Raw genomic sequence first — 16,282 nt, forward strand, 5'->3', positions numbered from 1 at the left:
TGTCTTAATTTGGCTCAATTTGTTATTTTTGGTTTCTGTGCCACTCAGTAACGCTGGAGACCTCAGTAAGCCGTTTGCATAGACACACAGTGAGAATCCCCTCACTTAACTGTAGATAACTAAGTGTTAGATATCCAGGTCTAAGCCCATCACCGTATGCTACTTTCAGTCTGTGGCTGAATAATTTTCTAGGGGTTCCTGTTAGATCTCCTTCTAAACCAGACAGAAACGTAGCATTATGAGCTGGGCTGCTTTTGGCTGGGATAGAGTTAAATTTCTCCACAGTAGCTAGTATGGGGCAATGTTTTGGAGTTATTTGTCTCTCTGTTAATTTTTTCTCTCTTTTCCTTACAAGTTTAGAAAATTAGAGTTTGTTTCTCACTTTTACCCTTACAGTTCTTTCCTACCCCACTGGGAGGCGGGGAGTGAGCAGGCTGCTGTGTGGTACTTAGTGACTGGTGGGTGTTCAACCCCACCATGAGCTTAGACATCTAATTTACAGGTATAGGCAAAATAACATTCTGCAATCAGCACTCTATCAGTAGTCTTAGGAGAGCACCTGCTCGCATTAAGAAAATTAAATAAGTGGCTTACACGTCTGCATTATCTGCATCATTAGTATAAAAATAGCTGAATATAAAACAATTTTACTTATGTATTAATCAAGTATATGTTTAATAGCTAGGGCATTTCCCCTACCAGTACATTTGTGACTGAATCACACGAATATCCAAGTTGGGAGGAAGCTCAGGAATCTGGTCCAATCCCCGGCTCAAGCAGAGCTAACTTCAAAATGCTGACACAATGGTCAGGACCTTGTCAGTCAAGTTCTGCGCATCTCCAAGGATAGATGTTCCACAGCCTTTCTGAGCAACCTGTTCCTGTTCCATTTCCAGCTTCAATTCACTCTCATAATGAAAAAAAAAAATAAATATGTGCAACAAGAATTTCTCTTGCTGTAAGTTGTTTCTGTTGCCTCATATTCTCTTCATGTGTACCACTGGGAAATGTCTTTTCTTAATCCTCATCCAGGTAGGTGAAGACAGCAATAAGATTGCCCTTCTGCACTTGCCTGTGCTGGTGGTATGCAGGATTAATCCATTACAGGGGGGAAACCACGTGCCTTTGTTGAACATCATGAGATTTGTCGATCCTGAAGTCCAGCAGCTTTTCAGGATCCCATTGAATGGGACCACCCTGCCCCTCGATGTGTAACACACTGCTCCCAAGTTGGTGTCATCTGCCAACAGACTGAGGTTGCACTTCATCCCATTGCCCAAGCTTTTAATAATAACGTTAAATAATATCGGCAGCAGTAGCTGCCCTGAGGAACGCCATTAATAACCAGCTTTCAGTCTGACGGTGTAGTATCGGTATTCTTCAAGTGCAATGGTCCAGCCAGTTTCCCACCCACCTTCCAAGTCCACCTCTCTCCAGTTCAGCACTAAGGACGCTATGTAAGTGGGCGTACAAGTCTTTGCTAAGGACAGGAAAGATGATGTTCTCTGCTCTCTCTTCTTCCACAATAGGGAGGGAAATGAGGTTGGTTAGGCAGAGTTTGCCCCTGTTCCTGATGGCTATTCTCAATCACCATTTTGTCCTTCCTGTGCCTCGAAATGAAATTCATTTCCGTAACCTCAAAGAACATGCTCCATAGTCTTCCCAGGGACTGAGGTTACGTGCTACCTCAATCTCAAAGTATATAAGTATTATTTATTTTATAAAACAAAGATACTGATTTTACATCCCCCCAAATAACACATTTTTATACAGAATAACCTCTTTACAGCTGTTTGTTAGAAAAATCTTTACTATTACACAATTTTTATACACACTTTTATACATTTTTCCTGCTTTAAATGTACAGAGTAACAGAAAACAAAACTAACTATTAATAAGTTTACAGATAATATTTTTTAAACAAACAATATATCTTCCTTCCTTTAATTTTCATGACAAAAGCTTCCGCGTGGTCAAAGATTCAAAAATTCATCCAAAATTTTCAGAGATGATTCATACAGGATTCTGAAATGGCATAAAACAATGTGTAACAGGATTAGATATGGTAAATGCTAAATCAATCCCCACCTATTTGATTCTCAGAGTATAGTTACCCCATGATTTCTTTGACAAGTTATTCCCTATTAGTTTAAGTATTAAATATGCCTTTACAAATTACTTTTAAAATCGCTGGGGTTTTTTTCTTGCAACTTTTCCATTTTTCTGCTCACCATCTCTAGCTATAGTGTAATCTACAGCAAGTCAGTTTAAATTACTATGTCAATTCAAGCACATTTTTAAATATTTCATCGTCTGTTTAAAGAACCCACTCGTTTTCTTCACAGCATTTTTACTCTTTTTTTAAACATAAATAGCCTAATCCTTTACCGTTAATTCATACTAAGGCCATTTTTCATTTTTATTTTCTTCCTTTCTCCCTCATTCTTCAGTCTTCATAATTTTTCTCCTCACCTCTGGCAGTTTTTTTTCCAAGCCTGAGCTTTCTATCTCATCCTTAGCAGCAGCAGCCTGCTTCAGCTGCATATACACCCATCTTAGTCCCTTTCTGACTCTCTTTTCTCTCACATTTCTCCCTAAACAATTTCAAAGGGTAGCTCTGAAATTGGCCCTTGGCAGGCCCTTTTTATTTTCCTGCATTCCCTGGCATAGTCCCTCATTTAGCCTTTGTAGTTGCATTCTCTCGCAACTTCTAACACTGCTCTAAAATATCTTCAAAAGACAAAAATGGGAACTTTGGTCTTCTGTCAAAACATTCTTTCACTGTTGACCACCATAAACTTTATCCTTCACGTTACTTTTGTAAAAGATTCTGGCACCTGTATTTCTCAAGCATTTTTTTCCTCTATATTTTTTATGATTATAGTCCTAGACTGATGTCCCAAATAAGCACGGTTAGTCAGTCATTAATCATGCTGAGTTAGGGCATTCCCCATGAGACACTGAGACCTGAAATACAAGAAGCAACTCTGCATTTCCATGGCAGCATGTTGGATGTTAGGGCTCCCAAAATTCAGACCGCCACGGGTGTGTCACATGCTTCTCTTTACAATGATATATCCTTTAAGCCATGATGGAACTCAACTGTCAAAATAAGCTACTATTACAATGTACCATAAAATCAGCATAATTAGTTAAATGCTGTGGTTTTAGACACAATGCTACTTTGTATAAATTTTATTTTGTTACCATTTAAGGCTAGTAAAACAATAGCTCTGTAATGTGTAGTGTGGGACCATGCAGGTGCCGCCCAGTGGCCAGCAAGCGATCATTCAGAGTAGCCGCAGCCCTCCCCAAACAGACAAATTCGACTCAGTTTTACCCAGTACCTTTCTCATGAACTTTTAGATAGGTGGCAGACAAATCATACACAAAGTTACATTACAAAACAATTCAAGAATCATTATTTACAAGTTTAATGAGAGCGCAATAAAGAGTTTGGGAAGCTAGCTAAATGATAATACTAAAGAAGTAGCTTTCAGCACAGCCATTAGCTAAATTCAAATTCTAATACCCATCTATCAAAACGCTAATTAAAGTAAATACAAAATATTAAGTAAAAGGTATTATTGTACAGCACATTTGGTTTTATAGAGCGTGGAATATTTTTTTTAGCCTCCAAATCACTGCACTGACAGCTTTATTCGCATTTTTTTATGAGGCATAAATATTTGCATTTTGTAAACTAAACGAATGTGTGTGCCATTACTCTTGAGGAAATTCTCTCAACATACAATATGTTGTCCAGAATTTTTAAGTGCACTGAAAAGCATTTTTAAAATAATAGACCCACAGGGCCATCTTAACCTGCTAACTCAGCTGAAGAGGGAAGACTAAATTGCAATGAAAAGTTTTGCTTCCGAATTAGTGCAACAATTCCTTGTTTAAGGGCAGCACTTTAATTACTACACCAGACAGCATTTTCACTTGTTTCTTTCTTTGCTAATATGTAATAGATTACTTCTAAGTCCAAATTTAGGATGCTGGCACAGAATGCCAAGTCTCTTGGGAAATTAAGGAATGACACTATTTCCTGGTATACCTGGGTATTAAATAAAATAATCCCTCAAGGAGTTGTTATGAGATAATGCATTCAGAAGCAAAAAAACTAATACTACTATTAAGCATGAGTTAAAAAAAAACAGTAATATATTTTAGGATGCATCAGTGCAGCACTGTGTGTTATAAGATTGTACTCAAAGTAATGATCAGAGATCTGGCTTGCAGCATACCATAACTAACATTTTGGTAAGAAGAGTGGGATGATAAAATAGTTAACAAACAACAGGGCACATTTCCAACTGTATATAATCACATTTTAGTTATACATTAGCACACTAGTACCAGAACACTACAAACAGCATGTCAGAAGACACTAGAGGCCCAGCCTGGTCCAACATTCTGTCTGTCTGAGAAAGCACAAACACGCTGTAAATTAGTGAAGCAAAACCTCGCCACTGAAGAACTTCCTCCCAATCTTTTTTCGGAATGAATTCTTTTACCCTTCAGGAGAGAAAGAAAAAAAAACAAACCACCCCAACATACCTGAACAAATATGAATCCTCCCAAATTCTACAAAGCTATGTGATAGCTTCTGAATTTTGTTGTCATACTGCATTTCTGATTCTTGCTAAAAATACTTCCCATCACTATGTTCATATTCCTAATCTTTTCATTTCACCTGCAACTATCTCTTGGTTTTGTGTTATACAAAGGCAGCCATTCATATATCACGAAATTAAACCACCGTGTAGCATCTTCTGCTCTTCATCTGCCCCAACTTCTAGGTTGATTTGTCCCTGTTCACTGGGCAAAGATGATCATATAGATTCATAAAGCAATTACCTGTGTTCTTACTGAAATTTATAGTCAGTAGTGCACTCAAGTGGCAGCAATTACTCATTTTAATGGGCCTATTTATTTAATCATGTTAAGATTTGCTTTAATTTCTCAGCCTTTTCTACTGTCTTGATTAAAAGAAGTGCATAACTGAATCATGATACTCTGCTGCTCACCTTTCTTTTCCAGATTGTTGTTATTATTTCTAAAAATATTCTAGTAGAACACTTGGCAACCCAACATTAAATGATTGAATGGAAAAAAAAAATTATTTATTTTTGTTTGATTTTGTTTCTAAGCTAGGTCCCAATCAAAAGGAATTTGTCACAGCCAGGCAACTAATTAAAACAATCTATCCGGGAAGCAGAGTCACTCTGAGTTTGAGAAGTCTGATTATGCAATGATTTTAAAAAAAAAAAAAAAAAAAAAAGATTTTTTTGGTTCTTTATCAATTTTATGTTACAGGAGCACAGTGTCCTCTGTGGAAACCATTCAAAGTCTTGACAGCAAAATTTCCCTTTTTTATTTGCTTATGTAAGACAGGAAATGGAAGTGAAGGGTACACTGGTTTTGATTTTTTCCCCTTTTTTGTTTTTTAAATAAATCTCATTTTTGATAGTATGTAACTGAAGTGGCTCCTACGTGTCATAAAACTTTCCGGTCTAGTTCTTAAGTTTATCTCTTTAAAGAGAGTTACATAATACCCTTTTGACTCTGATATAGTAGCAGATTTAAATGAATGAATGCGTATTTTGTTAGCAACAACACAGCTACTCTATCGTATTGTCCTGAATATCTGGCTTTTTTTTTTTTGCCTGGAAAAATCTAACTTAGCTTCTGCATTTCTGAACCAATTCCAAATGGATATTTACTGTACAGCCCTCTAAAAATTCTACCACCGCCAGAATACTTAGTGTAGCTGTTGGGCTTCTTCATACAAGTAGCGCAAACTCAGGATTTGAAGTAGGAAATGGGTATAGACCATATGGCCTCTTTGATAAACACTATCTTATTTTTCATACAGTAGCATCTCATAACTTTAGTATTGGCTCTAAATTGGTGACACCAATTCAGTCACAGCACAGCCGCCAAAGGTCTATGTCTAATCATTATAATGCCAGAGAACAAATGCCTCAGGCTAGTGATCCACCAGAAGAGCGTGCTGTGGAAGTGTGCTTAGGTCTGAAGGGCCGTACAAGAAACTGTTGAGCAAAATGAAGTGAGGTATTTTTGGTGTTTTGTTGTTTAAGTTAAAGTCTGTCTATACTACATCCATTGTTCGACTGAATAATAAGGATCATCAGTTTGAAGAACTGAAGATTGCAAGGGCCTCTGCATGTTCAGGCCACTGTGGTGCATTAATAACTTTCTCAGTGTTTTTGGATTAATGTCCATAACCACAGTCTATTTTCTTCATATCCTATGTTTGTGCTTTTTAATGTCTACTTTGCATGTTTTCTAGTTCCACGGTCAGTTCAATAACTAGGCAGAAATCAAATGTTAACAAATGTTTAGACTTAGGCAAGTTTGAGATGCTTAAGGCTAAAGCATTCATCATGATTGTTTATCTTCGGCAGGTCTGAAATAAATGATTGCAAATACAATGTAGCCCATCACTTTCAAGAAACTTATCCCCCAAAAAGCTAAAAGTCAACCAGACATGACAGTGAAATCACAAAAAAGAGCAAAATAAAAATCACCTGTGGAAAGGTCTTAAAGTCATTGCCATATTCAGTTAAATTTTTACCATCTGCATAGGGATGGATTCATATGCCTAATACCAAAACTTGGGAGAAAAAAAAAAAAATCTTTGAGCAATAAGAAATAGTAAATAGACTACTTGCTTTGTTCTACACCTGCTGCTAACAGAACTGATTTCAGAACTGAATCCTGCAATATACAGGATCAAGTCATAAGACATTCAAATTAAATGCAAAAAAAACCCCCAAACTAAATATATAAAGATTGCAATCACAGCAAATGTATGGGCAGGAAATTTAATACTGTGCTGAGCTCAATACCTCACAATTTTTTTACCCACTATTTTTAACCTTGCAATCATTCAGAACGCTCTAACTCTATTATGTAAGTACAAAACACAGCCAATTATTGCAGAGAGGGTATAGGAGAGGTTAGTGTTCATTTCCCACAGCGCATTTACCTTTCAGTGCTGCTAGATTCTTCTGTGGCAGCATCCTTGCATGTTATCAGGTTCCCATGAATGACAGGTGCAATATCCTTTAGAAGTGAAGTTTTGTGCTTACCTATTTGAAATAAGATTATGTTGAAAAGTTGGACAAAAATAATTATTTATCATGAAAAACCCCTGCATGCTTTCGTCAAGTATTTTTTTAACGTAAAAGATCGTACAATAAAAGATTAGACTTTAAATTAGATTTTCACTGTCCTGGATTAACTACTGTGTATTTCAGCAAGTCATAATATAAAGATAGACCCTATGAGTTAGCAGAGTTGTATTTTGAAATTCACTACACAAAGATTGAAAGTCCAAAGCTTAACAACATAATTTACAAGTGATATGACCTGAAAACGTATAGAAAAATGGTAACGTAACAGGATGAGGAAAAAAGCCTGTGGAATTGTATAAGAACTCAGCTTTCAAAATGTAGCAAATAAAAAAAAAAGAGAAAATGGACAAACATGTTTTGACTGACCTTTAATTATAATCACAATGCAGACAGTAGCTGTTAGACTAAAAATCCCTTCAATTTCTTCAGAGAGAATGCATTCCATCAATTCATTTAAAAATGACCTAAGGAAAAAATAAAGCAAAAATACATTATAAATCATGTTTTTTTCAAAATAGAACTGAACACAACAAGCTTGTGATTATGCTACCCTGCCATTGCAGCTTCAAAGACAACATGCAGGACAAAGCAGCGGTTATTGTGTAACTGAAGACTACATGCTGCTTCTGGAACTGAGAATATCTCAGTTAGCAGAATGGTAAATTGCTTGGGAAGAAAATAAAAAAAAATTTGAAAATTTGTACACAGACTAAGTAGCTGTTCAGAGAAAATAAGAGCTCATGGACTATTTTGGGAAAGTAAATCCATGAAAAAAGACTATTGGTTCTACTGGAATCTAACTCGTGTATTTTGTACTGAAATGTCTAACTTCAATTTCTACTGAAGTTTAAAAAAAAAAAAAAGCATTATATGATTCCAATGGTTTGTTAGTAACTACTTATGCCCTTAAATATATTACTACTTGTAGCCTGATTAGAAACTGGAGTTTAATTAACACTTTAGTCTAAAATATGTTATCTCATAAAAATTAAAACACATGGTTTTCCAATTAAAAAACACTGAAGAGCATTTATAACTAAAGATAGCCCCCAAACACTTCCAAACTACATTTTAGGTATTGAAAGTATGGGCGGACTAACAGAATTAAAACAACTGTTCATTGTAAAGTCTGAGATAAATACTATCTCTATATGTATCTATATGTATCTTAAGAGAGATGTAATTTTAGCAAGAGACAATAGTATTACCAGCAAACTTTAGAGGTGATTTGGGACATATATTAAGAAAAATGAAACAAGGAACTCAAGGAAGAAGTCTAGAAACCAAACAAAACTGCAATACGGAATAAGGCAATGTTACAGAATGAAATCACTAATTGGTCATTATAGTGTTTATGGTTAAAATAACAAATTTAACTCAGAAGCAATTCTCAGAAAGAGAGAAAAATAAAAGAACAAGAGGGATAAAGCAGTAGATGGACAAGATCTGTAATAGTCATGCTCCTCAGAGCACAAACCTGAACGCTCTGTGAAGAACTAAAGGGAAAACTGAGAGCAGTAGATGTCCCAATAACTTTCCTAAAATATTTCAAAATACCTTTGGTGGCATTATTATCTGCTACCAAAACTGAGCACCATAAATACCCAGTTCCGACTTTAATTGTTCTTCAGGTTTTTATTGTGCTGAGATATCAAAATGAAACATGCAGTTAAGAAGAGAATCTCCACTAGCGATTCAGTAAATAAGCCTCATAGAAGCTCAAATATTGCTTCAAAGAGCTGAGAATGATGAAACCTCTTTAGTTCTGAAATAAATATTATGAAGTCACTCATGCATTGCATTAGTTTTATTATATTATTGTGGACTAATCTGACCAAGTATTGATTCCATTTCATATTGCTCTTAAATTGCTAACTGATAGTATTCCGATCAGAGGTTTGACTTTAATGTTATCATTGTTTAGGTCAGTAGACATACTCTTTAGCTCCATGGAGGAACACTGTAATTTTATTGACCTGTAATAACACTCGCTGCCTTTCCCCACCTCCCTCTCAACAAGGGTCACATCAGCCTGCAAGCAGAGATAAAACAGAACAGAGTAATAAGCTATTTACAAATACATATAAGTTAAAGACATAAGTAATTGGTCCTATAGATAGTTCCCTACTAAAGGAAAGGATACTCAGAGAATTAGATATTGCCAAGTCACTCAGTATTATCACTGATATGGGAACTGAAACGCAGTGCTAGAGACTGCCTAATTAGTAACAAAACATAACAGACGCTGCAGAACCTGGTGCAAGATGATTGTGTGTTCACAGAAGAGAAGCTCACATCAGATCCTGTAATGTCAAAGGCTTTGACATTCACATTGGCGTGGAAAGATGATAATTTCTGAGATACTGAATGACTTACTACTGGACTCTGATTATGGACTATCAATACATATTAATAAAAGAAAACGGCCTTAAAAGTAGTCTCAGTCTAGAAGCACCAGTGGAACCAGATGTAAGTTTTCTCCTGACTTAGATCATCTTTGCACCAAAAGAAAAATACTAGAAGATAGATACATGTTTATCAAAGTACACATAGAAAAAATGTGGTCCAAACTAACAGTTTTCTTTGTTGAGAACAGACAAGATCTTCCTATAAGAAAAAGTTTCAGAGGAATAAATTGAATTTCTGCATCTCCTTCTAGTAGATGTGTGTAAAATAATTGTGTTTCCCAATAATGGTGTAAGAGCACCTTAACAAACAGCTGCTGCCTCACAGAGGAACAAGATTTGGATTAGGAAACCTACTGCTGGGCTCTTCGGAGTCCTTTGTTTTGCAAGTTCAACTAGAACATAGTTCTAGTTCTATAGAACATAGACATATTGAGAAAAAAAAAAACTCATGAGAACAAAGACAGGACTATTCAATGCCTGACAGATGAGGAAGTTAAGAATAGGAGTTAGATGTGATAAGTCATAGAGAATGATAGGACTGCTAAGGAATACACGTTAGCCCCTTGGTCATGCAAAATAACTCTGGTGTGTATAGTCATGTAAATAACAATTGAATATGAACAATTGAAGCAATGGATGATAATGAAATTCACTTGTGACAATTTTAGAAGATATTCAGGGTACATAGATAAAAAAACAGTTTAAGTCAAAAAAAAAAAGATGTAACCCTACTTTTGGGGGCTTTTAGGATGCAGTGTGATTTTAATTCAGCTATAGTACATTCGTCACCTCATTGCAGACGTTCAATTAAAGGATTAATGCTATTTCTGGTAAATATTTTACCTCATTTAAATACTTCTGTATTGAGAGGACTAATGTTTATAAGTATCTTATGAAAGAAGCAAGCCAAGATGCATGATTAAAGAACTCATTTTGATGAACAGTCTTGTAAATAAGAAACACTCTTAGAAACAGTTAAAAAAATTGAACCAACCCCCTCAGTCAATACCTACAAGAAATATGTCAAGAGAAAGGAATTATCAAGTAGTGCAGGTAAATTTACTAAGCATCTAGGTTCCTCAAAACTTATTTGAATTTAGAAATTAAAACTTCACTGATGACATATAAGTTGTTCTACATTACCAACAACCTTGGACAAATTAATGCAGAAACATTTACCTCACAACATTAACTGACTTCATAATTATGGCCATTAAACTGCTTGAAAGAGGAGGAAGGTCTGAAATAGTCTTTGGTAAAGTTAAGTCTTTTTCACTGGAAGCCTAAAAAAGAAAAAAGACAACAACTGTTGGAGATCAAGAAATATATGTATGCAGAAAACATCAAAGCAAATCTGTATTTCAATAGTTACACTAACCAAGACTTATCCGTAAATAATTAGAAGACACATCCATGTGTGTTCTTTGAATAGCCTTAATCCAATTGTGTTGTGACCAAAATAAACAAACTAAATTAAAATTAGAAAGGCTAAAACTAAACCAAATAAACAATATTTGTATCAAGGCAAATACTTTCCACAGTTATTCTGAATAGAAGTTTCATTTAACTACATTTTTAGTCACTGTTTATATAGGTACAGCCTACTAAACACAAACGAATAGCCTCTCTGTCTCCACCTTTAAGTGAGCAAACAATTTCTAAAAATATCTTCGGTGAAAGTGATTTCCTGGTATCAGGTTCTGGCAAGTATTTAGTTAGAAATGAATTTTGATTTACTAGTACAATAACTTGAGGGCAGGGAAAACCCTAGCACAGATGACTCACTGCAATGAACATTCATAATCTATGAGTATGAATCTGCAGTATCATTCAAGACCATAAACTTTTACTCTGCTGCATCTGTGAAGAGCACACCCTCATCCCACAGCTCCTACATTAATGTTTGCAGGTAAATCTCTGGTATTGTTTCAGTTCCTTCTGTGATGCAGAATCTTAGAAACAGCTCTGTTATACTCAGTACTTTCTGGCAACCATTTATTGCTCTATTTCTGACTTATCTAGCAATGAGAGTAAGAGTACAGCCTCTTCTAAAGAGCCTCTGCTTTTCCATGTTAGTTCTCAAAGCTTCCTATCTTACCAGCCATATTTGCTACTAACATAACATGCATTAGGAACCTGCATTGGGAATGTTACCCTTCTCCTTCAAGGGCAGTAATGGTTCCTTGGACTTTTAGCACATATAATAACTTCCGTCTATACATTCTTTTCAGTATTAGAGCTTCTTTCTTTATGTTCCAGAGGAACTCAGCTCAGATATTTAGGAATCCTCTAGACAAAAAACTGAGGAACCACAACCAGATGCGGTATGAGAAATGGACCGTTAGGGAAGCAGAGAATGCATAAGTGACCAGTGCCAAGCAAGACATCAGCCTGCTTCAGAACAGAGCATAAGGTTCTTACAGAACCTTATGGGACAGTTCCAAGAATAGGGAACTGGAATCTTTCAGAGATCAGTGGTTCACTAATGCTGGGTGAGACAACGTGAGGCGCGTTTAGAACAATCTCTCTGCCTCCTCCTTTCTCTGAGCTTTTATAGCTGAGCAGAACATCATATGGTATGGAATATGCCTTTGGTCAGTTTGGGTCAACGGTCTCAGCTGTGTCCCCTCTCAACCTCTTCCCCACCCGCACCCTGCTTACTTTTTTTTAGGGCAGGGGGTGAAGGGAAGAGAGAAGGCTTTGACACTCTGCAAGCACTGTGCAGCAACAGCCAAAACTAACTGGTGTGCCCTCAGCTGTGTTTTAACCACAGTATTAAACCATAGTACCTTAGGGACCACGGTGAAGAAAGTTAACTCCTGCCTAGCAATACCCAGTAAAAATACAAACGAGACATATCAAAAATCACGTAATTCATCTCCAACAATGCCTAATTTCTAAATTCTTCTGTCAGAGTCAGATAGTGAACTAGGTATCAGGACAACTCTGTTCTTACACAGCTGTATTCGTAACTCTATATTCATGAATTATGGCAAATAACATTTCCTGTTCCATGCGAACACAAACAAAATCTTGATCTGCCATACAATGATCACACTTTCTGAACACAGTTCTACTGTTCCAACAAAGTGTTTAAAAGGCAGTCAGTGTAAAAAAAAAAACCAACAAAAATAGTATTAACTTTACCTTCTGTAAATCATAATTTATCTCTGCTATAATTGCAGCCAGGAGAGTAGAGAGTACACCTTGGTGAACTGCTGGGCAAGATGAATGCCAGCACTGGACTGCATGTATGAATTCTCCAAGAGGCATTTGAATAGAGTGAATCAACTGAAACCAAAGAAAAACAGATGATTTTTTTCAAATTGCTTGAGTAATCAGCAAGCTTCTCTGTGAAAAACTGCAAACCACACCTTGAAAGCTATTGAGGTATTCTAGTCACCGGGGATCAGAGGGAGAATCAGCACTGTGTTTGGAAGTCTACTCACAAATTTGAGAGAAACAAACAAAACAATGGTTGTAACAAAAAAGAACTGAAATTTTTTTCACAAAGTCCAGAGAAGCAGACTATCAGATTTACCAGAGTGATCCACCCATCTCACTACTATCTAGTCTCTGCTATAAAATACAAGCAGGTAACTTTTCTGTGAAGATAGGTTTTGAAGAACTTTAAGACATCGTACATATTTAGAAACAGATATAATTCAGGCTGAAAGAAATGAATAAAAGAACAACAGTGTCTCCTCCATCCCAAGATCAAAATATATGTAATAGAATTCTTTGCTCTGGATTGAGAAAAGTTCATTTAATTGCAGATAAAATTAATAACCCGTGAGTACTGGGGTAGTTCAGGATCACCAGTGGCAGAATGCATTGTTCTCCAATTTATTAGTTTTTCCTAGACCATCAATGGATTAAAAAAAACCCCAAGAATTGGTAACAAGGAAATTTAGAAAATCTAACTGAAAATTTCATCAGATGTTGACTCAAATAATAACCTGAAAGTGTCTAACACATTTGCATAAAAAAATATGAATTCATCTACATATTAGCTAGCAATTTTGAGTGTAACATAATACCTGAATCCCTTCTTCCTGCTGTTTCTTCAGTCTACGTGCCACGCATTCTAAAACTTTCTGGAAGACGGTCTGTACAGTATGGAGAAGATTTGCCACTTCATCTGTCTCAGTATTCTGAGTTAAAGAAGCTTCAATAATTTCTTTTAGAGTATCCAGTAACATTGGAGCACAAAAGCCACCTCTGTCTAGTGAAAGAGATAAATTTCACAATATAAAAATTGTAATGAGATATTCTTCAGGTACAAGCTTAGAATGAAACTCAGTTATATACCATAAATAGCAATAGTTTACAAGTGTAGACGATATATTTAGTTCCTGAGCATCCTTAGCTGAAATTTTCATACAGTTCAATCAATATTTTAAGTATAAATCCAGTGTTCCTTCCAAATCTTGAATTATAGGGATTAAAATTGTTTTTTAAGAAACAGACTCCAAAATGCTAAAAGCAACAGTTCTGCTAATAGAAGTCAGCTAAGTATATATATGGAGATGTTGATGTTAGTATGAAATATCATACCTGTTTGTACAACTGAAAGGGCCATATCTAAGAGCTGTGCTTGAAATGTGAGATTACCAAGGCCGACCATTATGACATCTTTACATACTGTCAGGTAGGCCTAGAAGAGATGCAAAAGCATACAAGAAACAATTTTTATAAAGTAACTGTTCACTAAAACCTAAAAATAATAAAACCGCAAAATCTTAGCCAAATTGCCCTGAAAGCTGGTGCATCTACTTGGAGTTACTCAGTTTGCAACCTTTGAAAAGCGGGAGTTTCCCAACAGTTCTCCAAATGCTTCCACTGCCCTTTCTTCCAGTAAACACAGTTTCTCAAAAGGCAGTAAATCCTCTATCTTTTTCACTCAGGCATTGATACTTAACATTTACCAAGGCAGAATATGACATCTCCACCTATCTTGGAACAGCAAAATTAAAAGCAGCATACAAAAAAGAGCTTTTCCCTACAGACACCCACGTTACATACTAAACAGATTATAATACTAATGTATAGACAGAGCAGAGCAGAGAATTTTTAAGCAGTCTGTGTATACGTGAGCTGGGTTGTTCAAGGACACTGACTGTGACTAAAGTTAGTCCAAATCGTACCCTTGACCAAAATCTAAAAGGACCCATAGCTCAATGCTAAAATTCACCTTAAGTAATATGTCATGGGAATGTAACAGAAAACAACTCAAAACTAGCTATAAAATGCCCACATTATATAATCAAATGTTTTCTGTGAAGAGCAAATGAAGATAAGGGACACTGTCAGTGATATTGGGTTTGTGTCAAAAGGCCTATCAGCCCACTCAACAACTCAGAACTGGAGAGAACACCCCCCAGTGAATCCTTGCCCGTAACGGCAACTGCAAAACTGAGTAACAGACCAAGCAGAGAAGGAAGGGTGAAATGGGAAAGAATGGGATATGTTGTGGGGAAAGTGACATAACTGGAAAAAGAAGAGACACCCCAGTCCCTTCTCATATACAACAGTATTAAAGAAGCAACTGTAATTATTGTATCATATATGGTTATTTTGAGACAAACTGGGTCTGCTTTTAATGCCAGCATTGCTACCAAATATACACTCCAAACAAGCAAAAAGCACAATCAATACCTCGTTCCAATAAAAAACAGTATACAAGGTGAGAAGCAAATAGGAGCTGCTTAACAAGCACATGGCTTATTACAGGAGATGCAAAAGGCCTGGATTCTCTTCTCGATTTCCAGACAAGTCACATCAGTCTCTACACTTCAGCTTCTTCTCTGGAAATAATGATGCAAATGGACCTTAAGATCTACTAGTAAAGACCATTGCGTTTCATTATTGGCTTATCAAATAATATGTCAGATGGGTTTAAAGGTGACAACTGCCTGTCTTATTGCTTATCAATAAAGTTGCATTTTCATTTTGTATTCAAACCTAGGAAATTGATCATAAAAATTCTGGTAAGTCTGGTAAAGATTCCCAATTTTGCATCTTGTCTTTCTATAAGGTTGTGTTTTATGCCTGCAAACTTTTGAAAAATAGCCATAAAAGAGCTGATATGCGTACTAAATTTTTCATTCAGAGAGAAGACACAATAGCATATAAAACACACAAGAAACCTGTACTAGGAACAACTACAACACTTCTTTGAGTTTACAATCTCTATATACTTTTCAAAAAGTGATTTGGCTTACAGGGATTTAGTTCAAGACAGACTGCCTCATTAAATTCCCAGGTAACTCACACCCAGCCTCTCTGCTGACTTCCAGAGATATGTTCTATGGGACTTAGTGCTAGAATGAAGCATACTGAATTCCTCAGGGTCTGATTTTACCTGTTTCTTTTGAGAAAGCAGGAAGGAAAGGAAGGAAGGAAGCAAGCAAGCAAACATGATTAAATCTAAATCTTCTCTCATAATCACACCACATTCCTGGTTCTCCAAGTCATCTATTGTGTTACTCAACACAATGTATCCAGCTGCAGTCATTCTATGTCATTTCCAGGACCTTCTATGCTCCAGAAGAACAGGCTATTACGTGCTAGCATATATAACTACACCCTTGTTTTCAGCAACTTATTTTCTTCTCCTTTTCAGAACTGAGACAGTGATAATCTTAACTTTACGTTAATGCACTTTTAATAAAACAGTACAAACATTACCTTTATTTAATATGGGGG

The 16,282-nt window shown here is 36.1% G+C and overlaps 1 protein-coding gene across 1 annotated transcript in view; it reads right to left on the reverse strand.

Annotated features, from left to right (window-relative positions):
- Window positions 1–1,839: 1,839 nt before the first annotated feature.
- NCAPG2 (non-SMC condensin II complex, subunit G2) overlaps window positions 1,840–16,282 on the reverse strand; it is a 49,010-nt gene continuing 34,567 nt past the window's right edge. Inside the window, exons 21-27 of the mRNA XM_009886795.1 lie at window positions 14,132–14,231; window positions 13,615–13,799; window positions 12,722–12,865; window positions 10,754–10,857; window positions 7,533–7,630; window positions 7,019–7,121; window positions 1,840–2,025 (exon numbers count right to left, since the gene is read on the reverse strand). Coding sequence (XP_009885097.1) covers window positions 1,974–2,025; window positions 7,019–7,121; window positions 7,533–7,630; window positions 10,754–10,857; window positions 12,722–12,865; window positions 13,615–13,799; window positions 14,132–14,231 — 786 coding nt within the window. The 3' untranslated portion in view covers window positions 1,840–1,973. The remainder of the gene's footprint in view (window positions 2,026–7,018; window positions 7,122–7,532; window positions 7,631–10,753; window positions 10,858–12,721; window positions 12,866–13,614; window positions 13,800–14,131; window positions 14,232–16,282) is intronic.

This window comes from Charadrius vociferus, unplaced genomic scaffold (genome assembly GCF_000708025.1).
Source record: "Charadrius vociferus isolate BGI_N301 unplaced genomic scaffold, ASM70802v2 scaffold255, whole genome shotgun sequence".
Classification (NCBI taxonomy): Eukaryota; Metazoa; Chordata; class Aves; order Charadriiformes; family Charadriidae; genus Charadrius; species Charadrius vociferus.